A 27,930-nucleotide genomic window follows, 5' to 3' on the forward strand; every position below is an offset into this window, starting at 1 on the left:
TCACAGTGAAGGTAGTTCCAGTTTCCACAGAATTCATCACTGACTAGAAGTAGCTATAACCAATTTGGACATCAGTTCTCATGGTTAGATGCCAAATCCTAAATCTAGTCTCAGCATAATTTTCCTATCTGGATTATCACTGACATCAAATACTGTCAATTAGTCCAAATTCTTCTACCTAGGAGCAAAGCAAAAATCTGACTGCTGTCCACAGACTATGAATATGAGCTGAACAGGAGCCAGTGAGTGCCCAGGTGGCCAAGAAGGCCAATGGCACCCCGGCCTGTATCAGCAATAGTGCGGCCAGCAGGACCAGGGCAGGGATTGTCCCCTGTGCTCAGCACTGGTGAGGCCTCACCTCCAGTACTGTGTTTTGGGCCCCTCACTTTCAAACAGAAATTGAGGTGCTGGAGTGAAGGGCTGTGTCCTAGTTTAGGGCAAATTTGGGGAAAACCCCCTGAAAGGAGCCCCCAGGAAACCCCCACGGCCCCTTCCCACCCACCTGGTTCAGGGAAAAATTTCCTCTGAGAGGGAAGTGGAAAAGAACCTGTTTATTCAACAACAAAGCACTCCCCAGCACCAAAACAATTAACACAAGATGACAACAAGACTCTTTCACCCCTCTGAAGAGCTGAACAAATCCAGAAGGTCTTTCCTGGGAGTGGTCGCCCGGGTCTGGACGCTGGGGATGGCTGCTGCAGATCTCCAAATGCAGGCTCCTGGTGTTCCTTGGTGTTTCCCAGATCCCAGTCCAGAGCAGGTTGAATGATATTCAGAAAGAGGAAAGGGAAAAAAAAAACCAACAGTCCAGGGAAAGAATTGGACTGCTTAACCTAACTAGGAAGCAAAGCAAGAAAGCAGGCAAAGCAAGCAAGCCAAGCAAGCAAGCAAGCAAAGCAAAGCCAGCCAGCCAGCCCTAGCCTTTTCTAGCTTTCCAGCAGACATGGGGGGAGGTGAACCAGATGATAACACAGCAAAACAAACCTTCACTTTCAGAGTCAGTTCTGAAAGCACAGAACATAATATCAAACGTAAACAGAACACACGATTGGAGATACAAACACCATAACAGTCACCCTAGGACAGGCTGCAAGGCTAATGAGTGGTCCAGAAAACATGTCCTGTGAGGAACAGCTGAGGGAGCTGGGTTTGTTCAGCCTGGAGAAGGCTCAGGAGGGACCTCCCTGCTCTCTACAGCTCCCTGAAAGGCGGCTGTAGTGGGGAGGGGTTTGGGCTCTCCTGCTGTGCCTGCAGTGAGAGGACATGGTCTAAAGCTCAGACAGAGGAGATTCGGATTCGATATTAGAATTTCTTTTTCGCTGTTAAGTGTTCTCAGGCATTAGAATATGTTGCCTGGGTGGTGGAGTCACCCTGTCTGGAGGTGGTCTAAAGGCCTGGATCTGGTACTGGGTGATAAGGTTTAATGGCTCAGGGGTTGCAATGGGGTTGCAAATGGGGTTGCAAATAGTGCTGGGTGGATGGTTGGACTTAATGATCTTAACGGTCTCTCCAACCTTGCTGATTCTATGAAGTAACCTTAGTCCTGATGCTGTGGCCAAATGGAATTACAGCATGCAGTCTGAGCTGGACACTGTAATTCAAAATTGTAATGCACTGTATGTATTCTTTAAGCACCAGGTTTATCTGCGTTTATTCTGTGGACTCATTTGCCCCCTAACAGACCAAAACCCCCTCAGTCCTCTGCCGTGACGTCACTGGAGAATGCTGACGTCACGTTTGGGGCGGCCGCTGTGCCCCGCGCCCGCCGCGCCCACTCCTCCCCGCCAGGGGGCGCTGCGCGGGCAGCCCGCCCCGAGCCGCGCGCCGCCGTCACGAGGGCGGAAGCTGCGGCGGGAGCGGCCGCGTCCTGCCCGGCGCTTCCCGGCCCTGTCCCGGCGCCGCGGTGAGAGCGAGGCGGCCCCAGCACCCTCCGGCCCTTCCCCCGTCCAGGCGTGGGGGCTGGCGCGGTGCTCCGCGGGCCGGCTCGGCCGTGGCCGTGCCGCCGGGTTCGGGGCGGTGCGGCGGCCAGAGCGGGTCGGGGCCGCCTGTGCGGGACTCGCAGGTGCGAGGCGGTGAGGCGGTGAGGCGGTGTCGGACGCGCCCTCGGGAGCCCGCCGCTGCTCTAGGTAGCTCTTCTGAGGTTTTTCTGTCAATTTGTTGGTCTTGTGATTGAGTTCCGGCGATGCTGTGGTTGGGCTGCGCCCTTGTGTTGTGTTCTGACCCGGTGGGATGCAGGAGCAGCGTCTTTTGCTGTTTGCACCCTAAGAGAGGCCAGGCAGTGCTGAGCAGCCTTACCACACTGCCATGCCCCGTCTGGCGTGTGTTTCCTGGACGAGCCGCGTCTGGGGTGTGATGTCTCGGACAAATTTCATGTAGCCTTTGTTTGGAACATTACAGGAAATGTTTATTTCCAGCTTCTTAGGCTGAATTCTGTGTTCCTTTGAGGCAGCTGGTTTCAAGTGTGAAAAGCTTAATTTTGTGCTTGGTCTGGCACACTGTGAAGGTTTTGGTGGCTGTGACTAAAGGGACTGAGTTTGTAATTCAGAAGTTGAACTGTTTATGAGAGCCAGTCTTGGATCTTGGATTTATCATGATATGGGAAAGGTGTATTCTGCCTAACCTGCAGTACTTGTGATAGCACTGAAATGGGAGAGTTAGCAATTTGTAGCAGCTTGATTGTGACTTAGAGCAGAAAATAAAATCCTAAATAAGGAAGGAAAGAGGCATCTGAATCTGAAATATAGCAGATTATCGGTATTTTGTGTGTTCATCTTACACATCTGTTGAAGAGTAACAGGAATGGTGACCTGGTACAATTTGGGAAACAAAAGGTGGGGCCAGCATTTGATGAAGAGAAGGAAAATTATTAGCAGCTATGGAGTGGTACATTGCCATAGGGTGTCATTTAAACAGCATGCCCTGAGCTCTGTTGACAATACTGTTTTCACTTTGGCATCGTGGCTCTTGTTTTCACAAAGTTCTTAAGTTTCTAATCTTCAAAATCACTGTAGTGCCCAAGATTTTGTCTTTTCTATGGGTTTATCAGGGGAAGCAACTCGGGCATCTTCAAGAGAACAAGCCAACCTGAAATTCAACTCTATGTATTGTCTCAGCATCAAGCAGTGTAGTATGTTGTGTGTACTAATCATGCTTTTAATGAACTGTAGAATTTTAAGGCACAGATGATATTGAATCTTCTATATTTGAATAAAAATGCTTGAATGTGATGTCTAATGTGTTTTTCTGTTCAGTCTAGATAAAATCTCTAGTGTGAGGCACTGTTCTTAATCAAGGAAATATTGCTAATTCCTTAATTTTCTGGAGCTTGGAGAGGAGTTTTTGGTTTTGTTTTGTTTGTTGTTTTTTGGGCTTATGTGATTGAGTTCTACAAGCTTGAGCATTGGATGGTCTTTTTTCCTTGGTTCCAGTTTCAACTTTATTGAATGCCTAGTATTTCCTGCTACTACAAAGAAGCTTTTTGTACTCCATTAATTTAAGCTCAAGAATTATCCAGGTATTAATAAATTACAGTTTTCTAATTTAAACAAGGAAGCTTTTTTATTTTTTTTTCCTAAAGTGGTCTGGTCTTCTACCCAAGTCATGCCTGTCTAGATTACAAGTCATTAAGTTATCTGTAAAATTGGATTTTAAAATCCTGTGGTTACTGTAAGTACATGACTGGTTTTTTTCTCGTGTGTCTGTTAAATATACTTGAGTTTATTTTTTACCTCCTAAAATCTTTCAGCTGAGAGAAAATGACTGCAATCAAGCATGCTTTGCAGAGGGATATTTTCACTCCCAATGATGAACGTTTATTGAGCATTGTGAATGTGTGCAAAGCAGGCAAAAAGAAGAGGAACTGCTTTTTGTGTGCCACAGGTATACATAAACACCACACTATATTTCTTATCTTCACCTTTGTTTTTTCTTGGTTGCATTTGTTTTAGCTTTATGTACAATTCTTATTCTTGACTTGTATAAAACAGGTGCTTTCCATTCCTAATGGAGAAAATTATTTATAACTTGTACTTTCATTATTGCTTCTACTAAAAAAAGAAGCAAAACCCACTACTTTGATTCACTGATCTCATTGTAATTTGAAAGGAAAGAATGAAAAAGTATTCTCTAGGGACTGGTGGGCTTTTGAAACAGGCTTTATGTAGTACTTAAAACAGGGTTTAGTAATCATATAAGCTGATAAGCCTAAATAAAATGCTTTAAAGAATACTGGTTAGAGTCCAAGGAAAGGCACAGCAACTGAATTGAGTTCTAATGTTCCTTTAAGTGTATGTTTATTACATTATACCTCTTTAAAAAACTAGGTGCTTTGGGTTTATCTGTCAATAAATTAGCTTGCTCGAATATTTTTTGACTGAAAGATGTCTGAAAATGTTTTCATTCTGACTGTACTCTCCAGTTATGTCTGTGCTATGTCAGTTATGTGGTCACAGCCCAAGATCTGCTGCATCAAAGAAATAGCTGAAAATTGGGATCATTACCTCACAAGCTGTATAGAGAAGTATACCTGTTTGGTTGAGACTTAAACTGAGCTGTGGTTATTGTGGATGAAAATGTTTCAAAATGTTTCTTTTCATCAGATAAATGCTAACAAATCTCCCCCGCAGATAATTTGTTTGGGAAGTTGAAGTGCAGCAGACACAGATGTGAAAGTAGTATGTGTGTTTTGAAATTACTCTCTTACTTCATTTAATAGTGACAACAGAACGACCAGTGCAAGTGAACGTGGTAAAAGTGAAAAAATCTGACAAGGGAGATTTTTACAAAAGGCAGACTGCATGGGCACTTCGAGACCTTGTTGTTGTTGATGCCAAAGATGCTGTTAAAGTATGTGGCGCTTTTTTGTTTAGTCCTCTGCTCCCATGATCCTCCTCATTCCAAGTTAGACCTAACTTCCTTGTTACTGGCCGCTTTAAAAATTAGATTGATAACAGGTTAATTAAGATGATACATTCCTGTGCTGCCTGTGCCTGTGTTTTCTTTCAGCCTTTGCAAGAATATAACCCTGGAAAATTGAATAAGAGTAGTCTAGATATGCTTGAATAACAGTAGTCTCAATGACTGCCCTATTAGTTGTAGTGATCTTGCAGCAACTGTAGAGAGCATCTGCTAAGGACCAGTAGTACTTTTTCATTGTTAGTCTTATGTAAAGTCTTACCCAAGCTTCATTTCCAGTAAGAAAATTTATGACTGTTATACTAATGACAGTCAAAAATTTGTCAAAATATCCAAAATGTTATGCTACATGTAATATTTTTTTTTCTGGGACACTTAAAACATTCTTAATGAGCAGTGTATAAGCTTGAGGGTCAGCTGGAAGCATACAGTCCTGATGTGGTGGACTTTTCCATAGAACAACAGGAGCAGCCTAATTTGACCACTTAAATTCATTCGTTGCCATTAACTTTGTGAAAAATCTGACACATCTTTGTATTGTGTTATTTTTGTCTTGCCTTGACAAAATACTGCTGTCATAGCATGGGTTCTAGTTTTTCACTATCACAGTTTTAGCACGTTTATTAAGGTGCATGAGGGCCATAAAGTGCTGTATGAGCTTAAGGCTGGCATCTGTGTAATTTAATTTTTATCCTGTCATCTCCATTATTAAATGTGTGGACAATCTCTGCTACTTAGAGAATCATTTGACTGTGGAGCATTTAACATATTTCATCTTTTGCAGGAGAGTCCTGAATTTGATTTGCATTTTGACAAAGTGTACAAATGGGTTGCAAGCAGTACAGTGGAAAAGAACACCTTCATTTCATGTATCTGGAAACTCAATCAGAGATACCTTAGAAAGAAAATTGACTTTATTAATGTTAGTTCACAGCTGTTGGAAGGTAAATGTCTACAATTGTATTTGAAGTATAAAGTTTAGTAATTACTGATTTAAAACAGATACACTAAAAAAATCCTGATGGGTTTTTTTATTTTTATTTCTTTTCAACTTTATATTTTCTAAGTCTTTGGATAAGTGAGGTAACTTTATAGGAGTTTTTTTTGTTAGAAAATGGAGAACCAAGACAAAATACTTAATTAATGAAGTTCTTAATATTGATAAACTTTCTGTATTTCTAAGACATTCTGTTTCTTGAAAAAAAAAATCTACCTCCAAGAACTGGTAGGTCTAAATGTGTAACAAATATGTTTTTGTTCTCATTTACATTTCCCCTGAATTAGAAAAATGCTTTAAAAAGCCAGCCTCTGTAGCATTCTAGAAGGTAAGGGGGTTTTATATGAGATTTCTTGTTCATTGACTGTGAGGCATGTGCTAAATTCTGCTGGCCTCTATTACAATTTATGTGACTGATTGGTGGCTAGGATGGCTTTGTATCTTGTTTGCTTACCCTGTAGTAAATATTTTATGATCACATTATCTTTTAATAGTTAACATTTTATAGTAAAGCTTAGCAAGTAGGAGTATATCACATGGAGTGTGTCAGAAGTGGTGAAACTACTGGTATTAAATACTAGACTGGTGTGTGCAGAAAAATTTGAATTAGGAATGTGAAACAGGAAGGATAGCATTTCTGTGTTTTGGTGTTGGCCAGAATTTGTTTTAAACCAACATCTAACAGTTCAAGTTTGTGCAATAATAAAACATTCAAACTTACTGCCACTTAAATGTGTACACACTGTTCGTGCTTTGTCTAGCTAACATTCTCTGCTTCCTTTCCTCTGCTTTTCCATACCTTTTAATTCTTCAGAACTTCCTAAAGTTGCAGAAGGTGCGTAACACCTTTTTCCTTTATTTTGCCTTGTAAGCAATTTTCTTAAATAATATGCTTTTTGTTTCGTTGGTTGGTTTTTTAGTGCTTTGGTTAGCTTATCAAGTTGCTAGAGAAATAAGAGAGATGTTTCAAATGTCCTACACTTTCTGTCTGGACTATGTTAATATTCATTTGTCAGCCTTTCAGTGGCTTGTTAAATTCATTAAGCACTTCTGTGAGAAATCATAGTTAATGAAACCACTGTTTATTTGATTTTCACTTAACTCAGTACTAATTTTCCTGCTGTTAAACTCATCTCGAGCATCAAGATAACTTTTATTTAATCAGTGGTATGTATCTTAAACAACTTTGGTATATTTCCCTTATGGTCTGTCAAGCAAAAGAGAGAATCTAACCTGTACTGATTTTCCACTAACAAATTGAGTGTAATACTATAATGTATTCTGATGCTGATTACTAGTGTAAGAAGTGAATAAACTGAGACTCAGTTTGTTCCTTGGAATAAAGGGAGGTGGATATTTGTATGTCGGAATCTGCAGGTATTGGTGATTCTGAGATTGTATAAAATCGCTGTCTTTCTGCCCCGTTGCCAAAGAAGAAGCCATAATTCATCTGTGCTGTTTTCAAGGTTGTTTATTCTTGCTTATCTCTAACATGTTCTGCTGCCCTGCCGCAGGTCTGTCCTGCAGGGCAGCGTGTGGGGCTCTGCCCCCAGTGGGATGGTACAAACATTATATACCAGAAACTACGTGTGCTATATTTACAATAATGTGCCAATATCTATCATCTATGTTAAACAGTGTGTTCCCAGCCCAAACCAATAGAAAAATGCCAACACTACAGTGAAACATGGAGGGCAAGAAGAAGGAGAAAAAGGACAAGACAAACCCAATTTCCTCCATCTTGTCCCCTTTGAACCCCTAATCTAGAAACCTAAAATTTTACTTTTGCACCTGTGCCACACTTAATTATTACTCATATCAAACACTCAGAGCTTGTAATTCATCCTGTAAGATTGAAAACTCTTTTCCATGGACAGAGATCACAGACAGTGTCTCTCGGGGCTCTGTACAGGGGGGCTCCTGACCCCCTGCCAGGGTCCCAGACCTGCCAGGGCAGCCAGAGGGAAGCCCTGGATTCCCACATTTGTATTTTGCTTATGTTACATAATTTGGAAAACATTGCTGTTGGGAATCAGTTCTGGAAATTGTAATGAAGTGTGTGGAAGACTGAGACTTGAAAAATGTGTTCATAGGCAGCAGGTGCTTTTTAAGAGAGTTGTTTAATGGATAGGTATACTTGCGGGTAGTTAAATACACTTAAGTATTCCTAAAATACTTGTGACTTTCTTGATAACGTGTTTTATTTTCCTTCTCTGCCTAAGAATCTGTTCCAAGTGGAGAGAATCAAAGTGTAGCAGGAGGTGATGAAGAAGCTGTGGATGAATACCAGGAGTTAAATGCAAGAGAGGAACAGGATATTGAAATAATGATGGAAGGGTGTGAATATGCTATTGCTAATGCAGAGGCCTTTGCAGAGAAGTTGTCAAGAGAGCTGCAAGTGCTAGATGGGGTAAGTATTCCTTCTAATGTATAGTGTGCCAGCATGTTGAACTGTTCCCTTTGATGGTGACCAAACAACATTCTCTGAAAAGGTAGTTAACATGACCTGTTACGTACTGAAATGTAGATTTTTTTTAGACAACCCAGCATTCTAGAGGTCACTTGAAAAACTTACGAGATGCAAGGGTACAGGCTTGAGGGAACCATCAACAACCTCCTCAAACTGCCAAGTTGTGTGTTTCTTGAATATTTTGAAAATTGCTGCTGTCATGGTGATGGCTGATCTTGCAACAGAGAATCTGACCCTATCACCTATGCACTCTTTTTTTTGGAACTAAAAATGTTCTGGTATAGTAGGGATTACTGTTTGGCCTTTTGTTTTTCTGCAGACCAGTAATTCATCTCCAAGGACTTGAGCAAAGTTTTGGCTTTATGTCTTATCTTTTTGAAACAAGGAAGTGTCACAGATTTAGGAATTTCCGTGCTCAGTAACACTATGGCTTAAATTATTTTGTTTTGTTGATTGCATGAAGAGTTTTGGAAATTATTTAACAGTAATAGAGGGAGAAGGAGATACCAGAATGCTTTTGAGATATAAAAATGTCTTCTAAAATGTGACTTTATTTTCTGTACAGGCAAATATTCAGTCCATTATGGCCTCAGAGAAACAGGTGAATATCTTGATGAAGTTGTTGGATGAAGCTCTAAAGGAAGTTGACCAAATTGAGCTAAAGCTGAGCAGTTACGAAGAAATGCTTCAAAGTGTGAAGGAGCAAATGGATCAAATTTCAGAAAGCAACCACCTAATTCATCTCAGCAACACAAATAATGTTAAACTGCTGTCAGAGATAGAGTTCTTAGTGGTAAGGATTTTTGTTATGTTTACTATGGTTGTTCACATCAGGAATAAAATTCTTTTAGGTTGCTACCCTCTTTTAAGATGAGATTCCTTTAAAATAATGAATTTATTTTTCTATTCCATTGTACTATTTTCAGTAAGTTATAATGGCAAAATTTTATTTATCCTTCTTGGTTCACTAGTATAGCAAACTAATTTGCTTTCAGCTTATGGTCAATACTATCCATTATTTTGTAGAATCACATGGATCTGGCTAAGGGCCATATAAAGGCCCTTCAGGAGGGAGATCTGACATCTTCTCGAGGCATTGAGGCCTGCACTAATGCAGCAGATGCTCTTCTGCAGTGTATGAATGTAGCTCTTCGTCCAGGTAATGTTTTTGTTAGACTCCTGTCTAACAAAAAAAATTTATTCTGGTAGTGCCTTGCCAACTAGTCCCAGATTTTGTTCGTTGGTTGAAGGAATTTTGACCTCTGGTCCTCTTAGTTCCCCTACACAATATATTACTCTGTATTTTGTACACTCTAAAGTCCTTTTTTTTGGTAGGACATGATATGCTTCATGCAGTGAAGCAGCAGCAGCAGCGGTTTAGTGACCTGCGTGAGCAGTTTGCACGGAGACTTGCCAGTCATTTGAACAGCGTATTTGTTCAGCAGGTATTATTTCTTACTATTGAATACAAAACTTTTCTGGAAAATAAAAAAACCCCAAAACAAAACCAAACATACAAAATAAAACATATGAACCTTGGTTTTGTTTCTTAAATGATTCATAAAACACTGACTTGACGCTTGTTTCCTAAAGTCTGGGTGGATTTTTTAGCCTCAGCTTTTTAATTTGTGTTTTTTATCTTCAATCAGTTTACTCAGACCTTCCTTCAGCTCTATAACAGGTCCTCCTATCATTCAGTTCCAGTGAGTACATTGAGCTTGATACAAGATTTTCTAACCAATTTTTTTTTCCTGAGCTTGAAATGATCTAACTAGCAGCTGCATTTTTGACTTTGCAAAAAGAAATTTGTCCTTAATGACTACAGAGCATCAGACTTACGTGCCTTTTCACTTCTATTATTTTTGTCAGCCCTTAAGCTTTGTTCCTCTGTTTATGACCTAACATTCCACTGATCTCATTCCCAAAAGTTGCTGAGAGACAGATTGACATGCATGGAGGAAAAATACTTTCGGTATTTTTCAGCAAGTTTTGGCTTGTTGTTATCTGTGAGGTATTAATCAATAGATAAAAAATTATGACTTTGCTGTTAAGTTTAAACAGGAAGAGTTCATTAACTGCAAGAGATGAGATTCTGCAAAGCTTTTTTGTTGTTGTAAAAGAGAAAAAAAAAGGGTTTGTACTTCATTTTGAGATACAGATTCAAGTGTGGAGCTATAACCGATTTTTGTGTATTCTTACTAAAATGAGCTTATTTTGTTAGTTGGAGGAATATAGCAGTTTCTTAGTCTGTTGTTGAAAACCTCAACTGCAATACTTTATTACCTTTAACATCTGAAGAGTTGCATTATTTGTTTAGAATGTTTCTTAAAAAAGAAATCTAAAGCACTTAAGAAAAAACTAAGATAAAGGTAAAGAATTCGAAATTAAAAAGACAAATGAAAACATGGTAATGTCTGGGAAGCTGATAATATAAGCAAGACATTCTGATTTGGAAATCATTAGATAGAAAAACATAGTTACATTGACATTTGAGCCTAAATACATTACCTTGAAAGTATGAAATTGCTCTTTATTTTTTGAGAAGTGAAATTACTCAATGCTTGATTCAAACTGCTGTTGTAAGATACTAAAGTGCTTCACCTCCTTTATATTAAAAGGAGAATAAATGTTAAAATTTTTAAACAGAAATGCAACTTTATATTGCCATTTGCTGCAGTTTTAAAAATGTTTACTAACAGTTAATGTAGGTGTCTTTTTTGTGTAATACTAATAATTAATTAACCTATTACTTTAAAGATCTTTTAACAACCAGGTTCAGCATGCAATTTAAAGGCAACTCCATGCTTTCTACTTTTGAAATACGAAGTAGGTTTGAGGCTTGAAACTATGAAATAGTTGAATGACAAATTCACAGTGTAATTTGGTAACAGTATAAGTTTATGTGTAACGAGAGAAGGCCTATTAATGAGATGGGAAAGGTGCCTCTAGAAGCTCTGTAATGTTTTAGAGCAGTCTTGAACAGAACATACTTTACTGTAACCAGAATGATTAGTCCTGTGGAAAAGTTGGCCTGGAGAGAGAAATGTACCTTGTCAGGGAATTTGTCATCTAGCTTTATAAAGAATGCAACTACTAACCAGAGAAGTTGTGTATAACAAAGAGGCATGAATAAAACTGTTCCATGAAGGAAGAAATAAAAATTTGGATAGCTGACTTTTTCCTAGCAGTAATATGAATGAGCATTTGGGCTGATGTAGTTGATGAAAGCTGTGACAGCCACCAGGTAAATTATGTTAAACAATAATGAATTCGAACATTAAAAATACATGGTGTAGGAATGTGACAAATGAGAGGTTAGAGGGAATTTCTCTGGTCTTTTTTTTTTCATAGAAGTATATCAAAGATTTGTTCAAAAGTTTTCCTATATGTATCCCCAAAAGTATGCCCAAAGTATTGAGTATGACCTCAGTAATCACAAGAGCAGCTGTGTTGCTAATGCTGGCTGGATTCCAATTCCAAATTCTTTGTTCCAATAATTACACTGGATTTTTGTTCAACTACAGGATTGTTTTTATAAGCAAAATTTATAGTGTTATCCTTCGCCATTTTCTGTGAGCATAAATTAATGAAGTTGGCCAGGACTTGTTTCTTTGGGTCTATTTGTATGTCAGTTTATGTAGTTAAAAGAGCAGGGCTCAGAGTAATTTCATGCTCATGTTGCATACAGAAATGTATACTGAGACAGGTTGCAAAGAACTTGAGGATGACCCATCGCTGTAAGTGTTCAAATCCAATTGTTCAAGGAGAGGGTTTTTGGCAACCTGGTCTAGTGAAGGTGTCCCTGCCCATGGCAGGGGAGCTGGAGCTCGATGGTCTTTAAGATCCCTTCCAACTCAAACCATTCTATGATTGTTATGTAGTAGTTCAGCTTTGTCCAGAAGTTGGCAGTGTTCACGTTGCCTTACTTAGTAAAAGTTGGTATTTTACAAATTAAATCTTTGATTTTTTTTTTTAAACAAAAGAGGCGCTTTCTCTAACAAAAGGCTTGATTAGTATCCAGTATAACAGAAAAAGGGTAAGACAAAGTTGCTTTAATTTTGATCCAAACTGGCTTCTGTTCCAGCTTAGAAACAGGCAAAGGCAGTTTTTAAACAGTACAGCTTATTCTGCTGACTTGTTGTGTCCAAGATGGAACTATCAGGAATGCTTCCTCTATCAGGGATGGACATTGACTGACCTGCATAAAGTACCTGCATGTGATGCAGGAATTGGAGACCAATTAGTACAATCTTTGTGTGCTTCCGTGGTGCAAACTATAAGTTCTGTTGCTTTATTTACAGCAAGCCCAGTAGAAAAAGACTTTACAGAAAATATTAAAACCATTTGGAAATTAATTAAATAAATTATCCTCCATTCTTTTAACCCAGGGATAGTGATTGTGTGTTCTGCTGTATGGCTGCACAGAGGTGTTACCTTGCTTGGTCTTCATGAATTGCTCAGGAAGCTTGTTCAAGCAAGTGAAAGCTTAAAAAGCTAAATCATGTGTTGATCTAGCAATATGATAGGATCTTTGTGTAAAGGAGGAGCATGAATTTAGTAGCTTGTGTTAAATGGATTGTTTTATGCTGCTGGCTGTAAACGTTCACTGATGGTGTCTTGTATGTATCTGTTTGTGTGGGGAAGAGGGAATGTGTGTAAGATTTGATCAAGGAAGGCTTGGCCAAAGTGGACTACAGTATGTTGAATTGGAGCAGGCTGTCAGAGGAGAGGTATAAATCTCATCATTAGCACCCAGGCCACCCATTAACTGGAGACTTGAAAATTCTATATGGGAAAAACATCTTTAAACAGAAGCAGCTACATTTTTTTGTTAGAAGAATAATGTGATAATCTCTTAACATTTTTCAGGAACAATTGAACGCTTCACATTAAATTTTCATTCAGGTGTACATTGCATTCTTTTACAAAAAGTGCCAAAGTGACTCACCCTGAAGGCAAAAAGCCTTAAAATGAACAAGCTTATTAAGATGCGCTACCTGCCTTGGCTGTAATAACTCAGTGTTTGTATTACGTTAGGTGTCTTTTTCAGCCTGCATCTCTAGACCTTGCTTCTATGGAAGTGTTTTGAGGCCTTTCTGTTTGTCTGAATGATATACTGTCTTCATATTACATTTTTCAGGAAACTTCTAATGTGTCTGTGTAGTGCTTCTAGATTTACTTTAATACTTTTTCTTATCAAGGGTCATGATCAGAGTTCGACTCTTGCCCAGCACTCTGCTGAATTGACATTACCCAATCATCATCCATTTCACAGAGATTTACTTCGATATGCTAAACTGATGGAGTGGCTTAAGAACACAGATTATGGAAAATATGAAGGGTTAACAAAGGTATGTGAAGTGATCAAATGATGCTACAGAAAGTACATAATAGACTGGGCTTGAGAGTCAAAAGAATTGTCTGTGTGTATGTATATGTTATTTTAATATTGCTGTATATTAAGTATAACTCACTGCTCCTCTTTTTTTATTCCTTTTTAGGATAATAAACTTCATTTTTTAGTATTTGTGGTTTTCTGCTCTGTTTATTGGGTTTTTTTCCTCAGTTTATGCTGAGGTATCACAAGATATTTATATTGATATTTATGTAAAACAAGCTTGCTATTATACAGCGTATAAGAAAAAATAATTTTGCTAATTAAGAAGAAAAAATAATTTTGCTAGTTAAGAAGAAAAAATAATTTTGCTAATTTCCAAGTGGTGTGCTTATTGCCTGTGTAACACCTCTATTTCAACAGACCTTCATTTCACTTGGAAGTGTCAAAAACTTCAGAAGTCTCTTGTGCAGTAGAATAAATAGAAGTGTTTCTCCCTTGTATGCATGTAACTTTTAACTACCTTGTTTAAAACTAACATGGAGTAAAAAAATTACTAAAGAAGTATACAAAACATTCAGGTAGAAGTCAAGGAAAAGTTGGTCCTTACAAAACAAGTATTTTTTAAATTATAATTCTGTCATTCTTAAATGGAAGATTTAAATTAGACTTTGAAAATAGCTTTCACATGGTTATTTGTTTGCCTTCAGTATAAAGCACACAGTGAATTGTTGGCATCTCTGTGATCTTCTAAAAAAATGTGAAAATTACATATTTATGTATGCTTTTGGGGGAACAGTAAGACTCTGATAGAAGAGGGTGCTGAATTCTCTCTCTTCTACTACCCTTGAAATGAATTCTGTGATGGTCTACCACCAGTAATCCTATCTGTATGTAGTGCATTGCATATTTTTTCTTATGAAGGAAAAGTAGAAGTTTCTTATTAATGCTCAGTGAACTCACTATGAAAATGAATATAAGCTATTTAAATATCATGAATATATTTTTGTGCATGCTGCATAAATATATATACTTATATAGTCCAAACCAGTTTGCTATTTAGTAGGACTTGAAAATGCACATGTTTAAAGAGTTATTTAATAACTATTTCTATAATAGAAGAAAGTCATTATGAATACCTGTTAACTAAATTTAAATTTTTCTTTTAAGAATTATATGGATTATTTATCACGACTTTATGAAAGGGAAATAAAAGATTTCTTTGAAGTTGCCAAGATCAAGATGACAGGCACAACCAGAGAAGGAAAAAAGTTTGGTAAGCTTCCAGAAGGCACATAACTTGCTTTGAATCTTACTCTTTGCATATAAAACACTCATTATGAACCTACGGCTAATTTTGTAATGGTGTAAAATTCTTTACTTTTGGCAAGATGGAAGAAGTTGGATGAAAAATATGACTGGTAAAACTTCTGACTTACACAAAGCCAAAGTAGCACAACTGAAACCTTGTGAAATTGGTCAAAATAAAAGTATAAAATACAGTATTTCTCTCAGTTTTCAAGTCTACACTCACTTTTTATTACTTGAATTATCCCACTTTATTACCTGAACAAATTTGAAAAAATCAACTCTTGTAATTAAAGGGGGTTTGGGCAGCATTGTTTTACATTCCTTTTACTGTTATTTCTGCTTTTAATAAATCTTGGGTGGATTTCTAAGAATGCTAATCCTGCCTAGTAAAACTTGCATATTTTAATGTGTTTTTTTCAGGGGGATTTACCTATGTAGCATGAGTCTAGAAATCATAATTTGTTAACTTGTAGGTATTTATTTTTAAGGGAGTATGCCTGCTTGAATTAGTCTAGTGTGAATATGGAAGTAAAGCTTAAAAAACTAACCTGGATACTTAAAAAGCAACAGTGCTGTAGGTGTATTTATGTATTGTCAGTTCTATATTTAGAGGTGCAGTGTTTCAAATCTTCTTTGAAATATATATATTTGCTGTGGATTGCCAGTTTGCGAATTTTGAATTCAAAAATTATGTGCAGCTGTAAGTAGTAAGTTCTGTCAGCCTCTTTCGGGTCCTGAATTTATGCTTTGAAGCTTGATGGTAGAAACCAGAAAAATGTAATAAAGGGAAGAAAGCAGGAAGGTGGTAAGGCTTGTTTGAGAGATGGAGAACTGGAGATAAGGCTTGGCAAGCTGTTGGACATGGAAAGTGGAGGTGCCATAAGATGTCATTTTGAACATTTGAATTCCTAAATCTTGAAAAGCAATCTTACTGCAAGAAAAAAAAGATACCTTTAGTCTAATAGAAATTGATTTCCGAAACATTCTAAACACTGTGTCTTGACACTTGTTTTGTGATTGGTATTTGTGAAGAGACAGCTTTTGTAGCAGTTCCCTAACTTGTGTAAATGTTACACAACTTAGGAGCAATCAGGCATTTTGGAGAAAGAGGTCCTTCAATTCACAAGAGTAAAACCTGCACCTTGAGAAGACCTTCTGTCATGTATTTGTGCAAATTTAGTTATGTTGCAGCACCTCATAAGGGTGTGTAATTTCAAAGGCTTCTGTGTTCATTGTAGTGATTTTACTACTACTAATTGCACATTTATTCGAAATATATCACTTCTCAATAGTAAACTTGTGTGAGGAGTAGTGTAGGTGCATAATGCTCCAGTTGCACTCAAATACTAAAGATGACCTGTTTCCAAGTTGTGTTGGTGTGTGTTCTTGCCTTTTTTTTGTGCTTTGGGAATAGCACTGCTATTTGAATGCCTCAAATGCAGAGGAGATGCTGGGAGAATTCTGGCAATCTGTGCTAACGCAAGGTTCTTTGTCTGCATTTTTATGGCAAAAAAAGCCAGCCTGGGTCATGAGCATTCACACTTGTCTTCAGTAGTCCTTCTTTTTTTTTTTTTTCTCTTTTCTGATGAAGCCAAGGCTTTGATACTTAAATACCATAAAGTCAGTGTTGGAAAGAGTGCTACTACTGCCATATATTTATATGATGCAGCTTGTCAAAAGCTACTAAGGCTCCCCTGGTTGTCCAGGATCTAATCTTTGTAGTTCTTTGCACTCTGTAATAAGTCCCATATGTTTAGAAATTGAGGATGATGAAGAAGTGGGACCAGTGCATGACAGTTGCATATGCCAAGTATATCATGCCTAAACATTTTTTATTCAAAATCAGGCAAAACCCATACGATCTAAAAACTAGTCTGGAATTAAATTTTAATTTGATGTTACAATTATCTGTAGTGTTGCCTACTCGAGAACATCTGGTATTTAAGACATGTTTGTGGCATTTAGAAGTATCTACTCATTCTATTACAGTAGGTTCTGCTTGTCTGCTCCATTCTGGGGGGCTTGTAGCATCCATCCTCATCAAGATCTCTTTAAAACCACATATTGCTTTTAGTGTATGTATGCAAATGCCTTTTACTCTAGGGATTCTATATTTTCTACAAACGCTCATTTACTTTAAATTTCATATTTAAGTCCACTTGAAAAAACGTCAATTCTGAGAAAAACCCAGGAAAAATATAAAAACATCTTTGTAATTTTTTTTACTATATGTTTATTATTTTTATCGTCTCCAAATTTGCAATCATCTGTTTTTGTGCAGCATGAATGCAAAAGATGTAATCTCTAGATAGATATGCAACAACTAAGAAAAGGTTAGCCAGTCTTACTGTTGATGTGAATTATTTTGCAGTAATTGCGTGTGTGTTTTAAATTGAAAAGGTGGACAATATCTCCGACTCAGTAAAAAAATTCCATAAGTCTGTTTTCATTTCTTCATGTCAATTGTTGATATGATTTATCATGGAAACTGAGTCTGACAAATAATTTAATGGACTTCTCAATTTGGGAGAACTTAAATACGTGTTACCAAAAGTATTCTTCAAACATACTATATAAGAAAAATCAAATTTTAATACCTAGAAACTTATTATATTTTCCATGTAGTTTAGATTCTGAATTTCTAGAATAGTACCTCTCCAACTAAATGTGTTTGCAATGTAGTTACTTGCTGCTTATAGTTCTCTGCATGTTTCTTTCCAGTTAGAGCTTAACTTGCATCTTGTGCATGGTTTGTGCAAACTGCATTTTAACTTGTCTTTGTCTTTGATGCTTGCGACCTAATCCATCCCAGCTACACTGCCTCGAAAAGAAAGTGCTGTCAAACAGGAAACTGAGAGTGAGTATAACTAGTTGCATTAGTTGGTGTTGTCAATGCATGTGTGTTGATGTTACAATGTAGTGCTGCATCAGGGAGAATCTACCTCACACTGAAGCACTCTGTTCAGAATGAACTAAATGTGAGCAGAACTATTGGGCTGGCAAGACAAAAAGGAAGCACAGCTCTAAGTCCCAACATAGAATTTGAGAAGATTTGCACATAAAGACTATCTTTTGCTTTTCCCATGCTACTAGTTGATTGTAAAAATATGTTTGTGCCTGAGAGTACAAACATAATTTTTTTTGTCATAGTTTTCCATTCCTCCAGTAGGTTGAAGTGACAATTTAGATTAGATCTATAGACTTTGTCTTGTGTCCCTAGACTAGATACCAACAGAGCAGTTAAGTGAAGCTTGCAGGATTGCTTTTAAGTTTCTTTATGGCTTCGATGTGAGACGTTTACTTTTAATGATAATTTTTTGGCCTTTTTTGTTATTAGCTTTCTCTGTCCTGGTCCAACATTTCTGAAAATTTTGGGGGAAAAAGAAATAAAAAAGTAAATACATAGTCCTAGGAGAAGGCCCAGAAGTATCATGAAGAAATGACTGAAAAGGAGGGGAGAACATTAGCAGCAGAGTTACTATGGGGTTGTAGATCTAACAAAATAGCTGGAACAAACTGTGCAGTTAAAAGGATGTTAACAGCAGCAAGATCAAGTTCAAGATGGAAAAGTGCCTGTGTGTATATAAAACGTTTAAATTATTTTCCTTCCTATGGTTCAGTCCTTCTGGTTGTGGCAGCCTTTGCCCAAAATACATTCACAAATGTAATAACTGGTCTTAGCTTTCAAGTCTTCAATCCCCGTGTTACTGTATTTTAGAGTTTTGTTCCTTTTATACCTTTTTGCCATACTTTACAATGGGAATTTAAATAGTTATATTGTACTTTGAAAATTGCTGAAGAATCTCAGTTACCTTATAATGAGGAAAGACTACATTTACAGCAAAAATATTGGTAGCTTAGATAAAAGTTTTCTGATTTTAATATAAGATCAAGAATTGCAAGTAGTCCTATATGTTCTGTAACAAACTTCATATTCTTCAGTATTTTATTCTGCCTTCACTTTCCTCCTTCATAGTGTCTTTATTTCACAGGTCTTCATGGAAGTTCTGGAAAATTAACTGGGTCGACTTCTAGTCTAAATAAACTGTCTGTTCAGAGTTCAGGGAACCGTAGATCTCAATCATCCTCACTGTTAGACATGGGAAACATGTCTGCCTCTGACCTGGATGTGGCTGACAGAACAAAATTCGATAAGGTAAAGCCAAAATATCACAAAATTCCTGCTTAGTTTTGTATTAGAGGTATCTTACATATCCTTCTTGTATAGTTCAAAATCTCTACTGTTTAAATCTTAAAACATTCCAATTTCAAAGTTTGTGTGTACCATACATCTAATAAAGGCAGTTCCTAAGAAATATGGAGATCACGGTATTATTCTCAGATTATAAGATTCTATTTAAATCCTTTATGTGCTGTATTTGGTCTTTAAAGAATATCAAGCATAAAAAACTATCTTTTAAGCTTAAGCCAAATATGTATTTTTAAACAAATAGGAATGAAACTGATGGATTCTCCACTGTTTGTTTTTTTTTTCAACTCATTCAGTGTTCTATGACATTTTGCTAGCATGTAAGCAAAAGTGAAAGATAAGAATTTTAGCCAGGACTTGAGCATGGCCCTAAAATTTTACTTATGCTGGTTTCACATTAGTTATCATCAGTTTTCAACTTTAACCAATAGCACTGAGTTGTTATTGGAGTGGCCTCATCCTGTTTTAAAACCTGCTGTCCTGAGCATCTGTTGACTTTTTTCCTTGAACCATTAAAAGTCACAGTGCTCACTATTTCTTGCACAATTGATTCCTCAGTGCTGTGGAAGGAAAATCAGCAGTCAGAGATAAAAATAATTTTATTGTTCTCTATTGAATTACTTGATGGAGATGAATGTTTTTCTTCTGACCTCTCCATTGCTCCGTCATTTTTCTGGGAGGAAATATATGCCTGAAACAATATTAACTGTTAAGTTATTACAAGCTTGTAGCAGCAACTTGTCTGGAATAAAAAAACCTAACTTGTTAAAACAGTTTTATGCAATTACTGTGCTATTATTTTCAATTTCTCACTTGTGTCTCACACCCACTGGGGATATGTGAATGTGATTTAATATGAACAGAGTTATAAGCTATTGAGCTGACCTACTAAGTTGTTGGGGTTTTTTTCTATGGGAATTTTCATCAGCGTGGATTTCCTATGTGGCTAGATTGGTTTAATTTATGTAAATTATTGCATGCCTTAATTTTTAAATACTTGAAGAGAAAAATCTAAGAGAAATATGTTTAGCATCTGATTTATAATTTCCGTGTTTTGTATTAATTAAATTATTGTAATTACTTATTGCTAAAATAGTGTTTCACTTTAGTTTAAATCTAAATATTGTGTTGTATACTTCAGTAAAACACCTACTCATTTGTTTCTCTAGCTGCTATGTAGAAACTTTTTCTGCTTTTTCTACAGAACAGTTAACTTCAACATACACAGTTGACCTGTTTTTCTTCCCTGAGGCTTTTAATTTTGTCTTCCTCTGCTCAGCAAGCCAGGCAGAAAAGATGGTGGCAGAACCCAAGACTTATGATTAAAATGCGAGTGTTTCCATTATAGCAAAAAAGTGCTTCCTCAGGCTGCAACTAGAAAACTTGTAGTTGTGAAAAGACTTAGATTGTTCTTTTCTTCCTAGTATTACATGGGTAAGAAAGGACTGTGTTGAAGATGCAGCTATTACTTTTAGACATTTACTTACAAGCTGTTTCTATTTCTGTTAAGTAGTAGTAAGCCTTCTAAAGCTCAGTGAAGACAAAAAGTATATGTAACAAACAATTAAAATTACTACTGTTAATCATCCATAGGATTTGGTGTGTTGATAAAATATTTTTACTTTCTTTAGATTTTTGAGCAAGTATTAAGTGAACTAGAACCTCTGTGTCTGGCAGAACAGGACTTCATTAGTAAATTTTTCAAACTGCAACAACATCAGAGTGCCTCTGGAACAACAATGGTATGACTTAGATTCTCTCACTGTAGTAAAAAGTATTGACTAGGCCTCAAAAGAGACCTGTTTAAAAAAGAACTTTGGAATTTATTGGTGATTATGTGATCCAGATGATAAGTAATTAGTTTTTCTTCATGAACTGGAACGATCTTTATTTTGGCTAACCAAAACAAAATTTTTTAAAGAAGACCTAACATGTTTCCTTTGCCATGGGTTTGTGTCCTCTTAAGATGACAACAAACACGCCATCATGCTATATAGGAAGACAGTGGGGAGTAATTGTGGATAATATTGAATTGGTGGAATGTGGCTGAAAAATTACCAAAACTTGCAAACTGTTCTGTTTTCCACTCTGGAGGCAGGGGGTGCTAGGGGTATGGAACTGTTACTTATATTGGTTTTATCAGATGTAGTAACTGCTTTGATAAAGCACTGGAGACAAACCTTATCTTTACATACATTCCTTGTTCTCACAGAACGAAGTGGAGGAAACGGATGGAGTAGCTTTATCCCGTTCATATACTTCTGGTGTTCCACAAACAGTATCATCTGAGTATGTGCTGCTATTTTTTATTTAAGCCTGTGTGTGAGTTTATTTGGCATATAAAACTGTTTTCTCTAAAATCAGAAATTATTCCCTTTCAGTGAAAGTGAATAGTAAACTTTTAATTTTTACCTAGATGCTGCGTGTGTTGGTAAAAAGAATATTTTTTTGTATATAGAATGGGTGTGCCTGTATATAGTTGCTTAATTCTCTTAATAGCTTGCAAATTGAAATTAGGCACTATAATATAGAAAATATGCTTAGCAAAGTTCTGAGATTGTGTGGCAGGTTCCACAGAGAAAATACTTTCTGGAATGTTTTATACTGTGACTGTTGATTTTTTTTTAATGTGTGGTACTGACTTTCTGAAAGTCATGAGACTTGTTGAATGCAAATGAAACTACTATATGAAATAAATATATCAAAAAGCATGTAAAATAGCCTAGTAAACTGTCAGAGTAATATTTTCCTCTTATGCATTTTTAATAGGAAGGACATGATCCGACAAATGATGACAAAAATATTTCGTTGTATTGAACCTGAGCTGAATAACCTTATAGCACTGGGAGACAAGATTGATAGCTTTAATTCCCTTTATATGTTAGTTAAGATGAGTCATCATGTATGGACAGCACAAAATGTGGACCCTGCGTCCTTTCTCAGCACAACACTTGGGAATGTTTTGGTGACTGTCAAAAGGAACTTTGATAAGTGCATTGTAAGTTCTTTAGTTATTCTGATTAACCTAACTAATATTATAGGAAGCCCACTCCTACCCAGTTTCATTTTACATTTCTGTATACTTAAATTCTTTAAATTTGAAGTCAAAATTAGTAATTTATTGCTTTTCTACTGGCCGAGCCTTCAAATAAATGGTGGTTGTGTTTCTTTTTTCCTCTCCTTTTCAGTCTTCCTCAATAAGTAGCTTTTTGTACCAAATAAGACCACTCGTTCAGCATTCTGAGCTAGTTGACATTCTTAGTTCTTTGTTTAAACTTGTACTCCTTCTGAGATTACTGAAATCCATTAAGTAAAATACAGCTCTCTGCCTTTTTTACTTGTCAGAACCAAGCTATGTGGACTTAAAAGGGTATGAGGTCTTTTGGCAGTAGCAGAGGCCGCTCCTGCTGTCTGAAATTTTCTTTTGCTAATTTGCAGTTACGACCATTATATTATGGCAGGTGAAAACAGAGTTGTTGGTATAACTTTGTTTTATTATCATAAATGTAATTTCACTCTAGGCAAACATCATAAAACTGACCATTCTTTATCAGTTTAATACTTGAAATATTTGGAAACTGATTTTTTTATTACACTCAGAACAAAATTTCTTCAAAAGAACACTAAAGAAATTTCATGCAGGAAAAGAAGTAATTTGCTTGGCTGAATCAAAAAAGTGAAATTCCTTGTTAGATTATAAAGTGAAAATTGTTAATTGCTTCTGGTGCATAAATTTGGGGTTTTTTTATTGTGTGTTTGTTTTCGTAATACTAAGTAAATAAAGGGGAATAAAATACCATATTTCCTTTTTCTTTCCAATTATTTTACTTAAAAAATTTTTAAGGGTACAAAGGGTGAAAGACTAAATGAATGTACTGTTTGAAAGAATTATTTCTGTCTTTTATATATGTCAGTTTTTTCAGTATGTCTGCATTTTTCTTTTAATAGTTGTTATGTGATCTGGAGCCTAACACTTGTTCTTGTTTCAAATTAAAGAGTAATCAGATGAAGCAGATGGATGAAGTAAAAATCTCAAAGAAGAGTAAAGTTGGGATCCTTCCGTTTGTTGCTGAATTTGAAGAATTTGCAGCCCTTGCTGAATCAATTTTCAAAAATGCAGAACGACGAGGAGATCTAGATAAAGCCTACATAAAACTTATTAGAGCTGTCTTTGACAGTGGTAGGTCTTCCGAGGCTGTCATAGTTTACTAAAATAATTGTTTCCACCTGTTTATATATAATTTTGCCCCAATTAACAGGTGGGGTTTTTTTAGGAATACGCTGAAATTTTGGTTGTCTCTGTTATTGTAAGTGAGTAAGTATAATCCTTTCGATTGTAATATACTTTTAGATACTTTCCTTTGTACAGACCTGTAAAGTAACTTTAAGTTGTGACAGAGGGAAGTGGTTAAGAGTTAAGAGGGAGGGGAGATAGCAACCTGGCATGCCCAGTTTGCAGTGGTTTCTTGTCTTTTTGTTTCCCCCTGTAAAAAATCATATAGGAAGAAAAAAAATTGACAGTAGCAGATTTTTCCTTGTTAGCAGTTCAGTGTTTTGACTGGAATTAATCTGTGCTCATTACTGATACTCTTGTGCCCTGGATCACTTTCATGATGGGCATCCTGATAGTCTCAGCAAAATGATTAATAAATGAACTGGCATGGAAAATTAACTGCTCTTGGTTGAAGCCATCCTCTTTCAGCCTCCTTTTAGGTGCAGTAAGGGAGAGATAGGTAGAATTTTTTTTTTTTTTTGCCTGCTTGTTTTTTTTGGGTTTGGGCTTTTTTTTTTTTTTTTTTTTTTTTTTTTTTTTTTTTTTTTCCCCAGGGGAAGGGAGAAGTAAGAGATCTATGTGCAAGATTATCTATTTTTATTATGACATTTAGGGACTGATGGTAATTTTGACCATAAAACTAATAAGCAAAAACTGAGATTAAGAAGTACATTTAGGAACTATCCACTACCTTATTGAAGATTTTTGTCCTAGTGAAGATGGGAATTGATTTTGCTGTTGACTTCTCTTAAGTAGTTCTATCTTGTGCAATTTATTAGGGATACTGAAAGCATGCTTGTAAGCCTCCTCAGAATGTGACCTGTTCCTCACACCTGTAAATGAGATCATACATTTATCTTTTTATAAGTGACTTTTTTGCCATACAAGTTTCATTGTCTTAGAGCCTGAATGTATCTGTTGCTTCTTTTGAAGGCTCTTAGATAGCATTTTATTTAGTGGTAATTCTGACTAAATGAATTACATGAAACTCAAAATTCCCTTTTTGATAGTATTATGGTTATTAGTTATGTTTTTCTGAATTTGTTTGTTCTTTTTGTATTCTTAGTATTTTGATTTTCATTTCTTTTAGTTGAGAAAGTAGCTAATGAAAGCCAGAAGACACCCAGGGATGTTGTCATGATGGAGAACTTCCATCATATTTTTGCAACACTTTCTCGCTTGAAAATTTCTTGTCTGGAGGCTGAGAAAAAAGAAGCCAAACAGAAATACACTGATCATCTTCAGTCTTATGTAATCTACTCACTTGGACAGCCTCTTGAGAAATTAAATGTGAGTATATTTGAGTAATCATTTAAATGGTACAGGATAGTGGAAGTAATACATTCAAAAACTGTTTGATATCTTTATCACTGTATCTATCATAATGTGTTATTATTTTTGGATTGGAACATGTCTGGCAAGAGTATTCATGAGGGTAACAGTCTTGGATGAAAATAACCAAATTTTTCATGGCAATTAATAGTACTGACTAAACATCAGTGTCTTAAGCAAAAGGTTTTGAGGAAGAAGAAAGTGAGGGGAAAAGTCATCAGGATTTTGGGGATAATCTTTCTCACCTCAACTGCAGAGAAAATTGCTGTAGTTTCTGAGCTGTTCAACAAGAAGAACAGTTATAGGAAAATTCTGTATATCTGAAGTTGAACTAAATATTAAACTGAGTGGTGACTTAGGTTCAGACTCAGTTCTCTCCACTTGAATGTCTCATGGCTTTTTCTATAAACAGGATTTCAGGCATCCATTTTCAGAGACATTTAAGATGTATTCGTGTTTTGAAAATTAAAATGCTTTATTGCTGTTTCCACTTGTGGATTGACTCTGACCAACATCTGAGATGTCACATAGCTAACTGCTGCTCAGTCCCCTCTCTCCAGGGGAGACAATAGGAAGAGCAAAAGTGAAAAAACTTGGAGGTGGAGATAAAGACAGTTTAATCAGAGAAGGGGAGAGAGAAAGATAGAGGAAAATAAAAATAAAGTAAGTGATACAAAATCAGTCATTGACTACCTCTCACAAGCAGACTGATGCCCAGGCAGTTTCTGAGCAGCAGACACTTTGAAGCCAAGCACCAAACCTGCCTCCTCCAACCCTAATTTTTATAGCTGACCATGATGTTATGTGCTATGATTTGGTCAGGTTTGACCTGTTCAGCAGTAACCAAAACATTGCTGTGTTAACAGCCCAGTTTTAGCCACAAATCCAAAACACAGCACCATAGAGGCTGCTGTGAAGAAAGTTAACTAGGGAGTTACCTCTGTCCTACCCAGTCCTGATGCACTGTTGAGCTCAACCTGCATGTTCATAGAAATATTTCCCTCTATTTGCTAAAATATTTTTATTTACTATGTTGAGAAAACTGGCTTATGACAGGGAGAAGGGAGGGCAATCGTGAACATATATGCTCTTGTGTAATTATGGTTTAAAAGATGCTCAGGTGCCTAGGGAGATCATCCAAAAGATCAGTATTTGGATCCCTGGTTATGAGCTCATGAATTGAGGATTTTGAGGCTGACTGGTTATTACAAGGTTGCAAACAAAAGCTCAATTGCTTCTAGAAATGATTGGTTTCAATTTTATGCTAGTACTTGGACTGCTGTATTGTTGAGCTGTGTTTTAATGTTTATGGCTGAGCAGTACTTCATGCCCAATTAACACACAAAAATTGGGAGAACACAACAGTCATGAAGCCAAATCAAGATTTAACCACAGATATTCTTGTCAAATGCTCAGATTTGTGATAGGGACTAATGCTATTACTTGTTGTTAGCATTTTTTTGAAGGTGTTGAAGCTCGTGTGGCACAAGGTATACGGGAAGAGGAAGTAAGCTATCAGCTGGCTTTTAATAAACAAGAGCTTCGTAAAGTTATAAAGGAATATCCCGGTAAAGAAGTGAAGAAGGGATTGGATAATCTCTACAAGAAGGTAGATAAACATCTCTGCGAAGAAGAAAACTTACTTCAGGTAAACTAAATCATGTCTTAAAAATCCTATAATGTTACACAGAGGCTTTTTATTCCTGCTTTTGCATATGTATTCTGTGAGAATGTTCAGCATAACTCTAAAAACATAAATTTTGAGTACAGCTTTTGGGTTTTTTAATAAGCAAACTGTTTCTATTTGTTTAATACTGATTTGGACCAGAGCAGTAGAAAAAAGTTCAGAAAGAAACTTCTTTATGATTCCCTAGCTGACCATTAATGGATGATGTCTGTTCTGCAAAATACATTGGAAGTAGAGAATAGATTTAAATGAATGGATAGCCTGATGTGAATCTTAATTGGTGCACTATAGCAGAATATTTTCAGTTATCTATTTCCTGATAGTTGTATTATCTAATGTTTTCCTTACACTCTGAACTTTTTCACTGGAGACTTGAGTTAAGCTTGTTTAAACAGCTTTTTAAAGTCTGAAATGTGAATTATAGCACTCTTCTGGTTCAGGGTGCTTTCCTGAAAGGCAAAAGCAATACCTCTATTAGGAGAACTTCCCCATCTTCTATTTTCTGCTTTGCACATTTATTACAAGTCATGTTAACGTTGCAGATCTTAATGGGTAAAAACCATCAATCTTCTTTTTAATACAGTAACTCAATCTATTGAACTTTATTAGTAATCTTTAACTGTAAAATGACACCTGAAGTGTGAGAATCAATTAATGAACCAATGTTTTCTAGTTAACCTATGTATTGTGCCAGTTGACTTTTCCTAAAGTTTGCTTTCTTTGGCAGGTTGTGTGGCATTCCATGCAAGATGAATTCATACGACAGTACAAGCACTTTGAAGGACTGATAGCTCGCTGCTACCCTGGATCAGGAATTACTATGGAATTCACTATACAGGATATTTTAGACTACTGCTCCAGTATTGCACAGTCTCATTAAGTTCTAGAAAGGGAAAGAAGCTAGCAAAGTGTGTGCCTGTATATAAGGGAATCAAACACTATAAATGTTACTGGGTTTTTAAAAGGTGTTTTTCCTTGTGAGTAGTTAACTGCCATGTATGTTGAGTAACACTCCTGCTTCAAATGCCTTTCAGGGCAAAATAAAACCTTCGGGGATTTATTGTGCTTCTATTGGGCTGAAGTAATGTTTGAAAGCATTAATTCTGTGAAACACTTTGGATACAGTTTTTCCCCTACCCTAATATTAAAATATTTTTATTTATAATTCCCTCTCTTGCCAAAAGCAGTAAGCACTACCTTCATAGTATGCCAAAAGAATACTGTTGTCATTAATATTTTTCATCTTAGAAATTATGTAAGTATTGAAGACTATCAGATGTTTTTCCTTCCTTGTTCTAGGAAGTATGGATGTAGAACTTTATGCAGTGGGAAGATTGAATTCATGTTCTGAGATATGTGACTACGGCTATAATTCTTAATTAAACTATGTTCATCATATTC

At 36.6% G+C, this 27,930-nt stretch overlaps 1 protein-coding gene across 8 annotated transcripts; it reads left to right on the forward strand.

Annotated features, from left to right (window-relative positions):
• The first annotated feature begins 1,852 nt into the window (after positions 1–1,852).
• On the forward strand, positions 1,853–27,927 carry EXOC1 (exocyst complex component 1). Of its 8 annotated transcripts, XM_030271110.4 has the most exons (21): positions 1,853–2,126; positions 3,746–3,879; positions 4,715–4,845; positions 5,699–5,858; positions 6,726–6,746; positions 8,134–8,321; positions 8,947–9,174; positions 9,408–9,540; positions 9,717–9,826; positions 10,031–10,084; positions 13,583–13,732; positions 14,887–14,992; positions 17,840–17,884; positions 19,020–19,183; positions 20,869–20,979; positions 21,450–21,526; positions 22,007–22,235; positions 23,234–23,417; positions 24,601–24,800; positions 26,296–26,490; positions 27,257–27,927. In XM_030271110.4, exons 2-21 carry the CDS (start codon positions 3,756–3,758, stop codon positions 27,407–27,409), a joined length of 2,763 nt encoding a protein of 920 aa, XP_030126970.3. In that variant the 5' UTR covers positions 1,853–2,126; positions 3,746–3,755; the 3' UTR covers positions 27,410–27,927. The 8 variants fall into 8 exon arrangements, with proteins under 8 accessions (XP_030126970.3, XP_030126971.3, XP_041571685.1 ...); XM_030271111.4 differs by lacking the exon at positions 6,726–6,746; XM_030271112.4 differs by lacking the exon at positions 17,840–17,884 and having other exon boundaries at positions 1,854–2,126.
• Positions 27,928–27,930: the final 3 nt, after the last annotated feature.

This window comes from Taeniopygia guttata, chromosome 4, assembly GCF_048771995.1.
Source record: "Taeniopygia guttata chromosome 4, bTaeGut7.mat, whole genome shotgun sequence".
NCBI lineage: Eukaryota > Metazoa > Chordata > Aves > Passeriformes > Estrildidae > Taeniopygia > Taeniopygia guttata.

Coding starts and splice junctions, on each gene's coding strand:
- EXOC1 (XM_030271110.4), top strand. CDS start 3,756: ATGACTGCAATCAAGCATGCTTTGCAGAGGGATATTTTCACTCCCAAT. Junction 5,859..6,725: donor TAGTTCACAGCTGTTGGAAG/GTAAATGTCTAC, acceptor TTAATTCTTCAG/AACTTCCTAAAGTTGCAGAA. Junction 6,747..8,133: donor ACTTCCTAAAGTTGCAGAAG/GTGCGTAACACC, acceptor TCTCTGCCTAAG/AATCTGTTCCAAGTGGAGAG.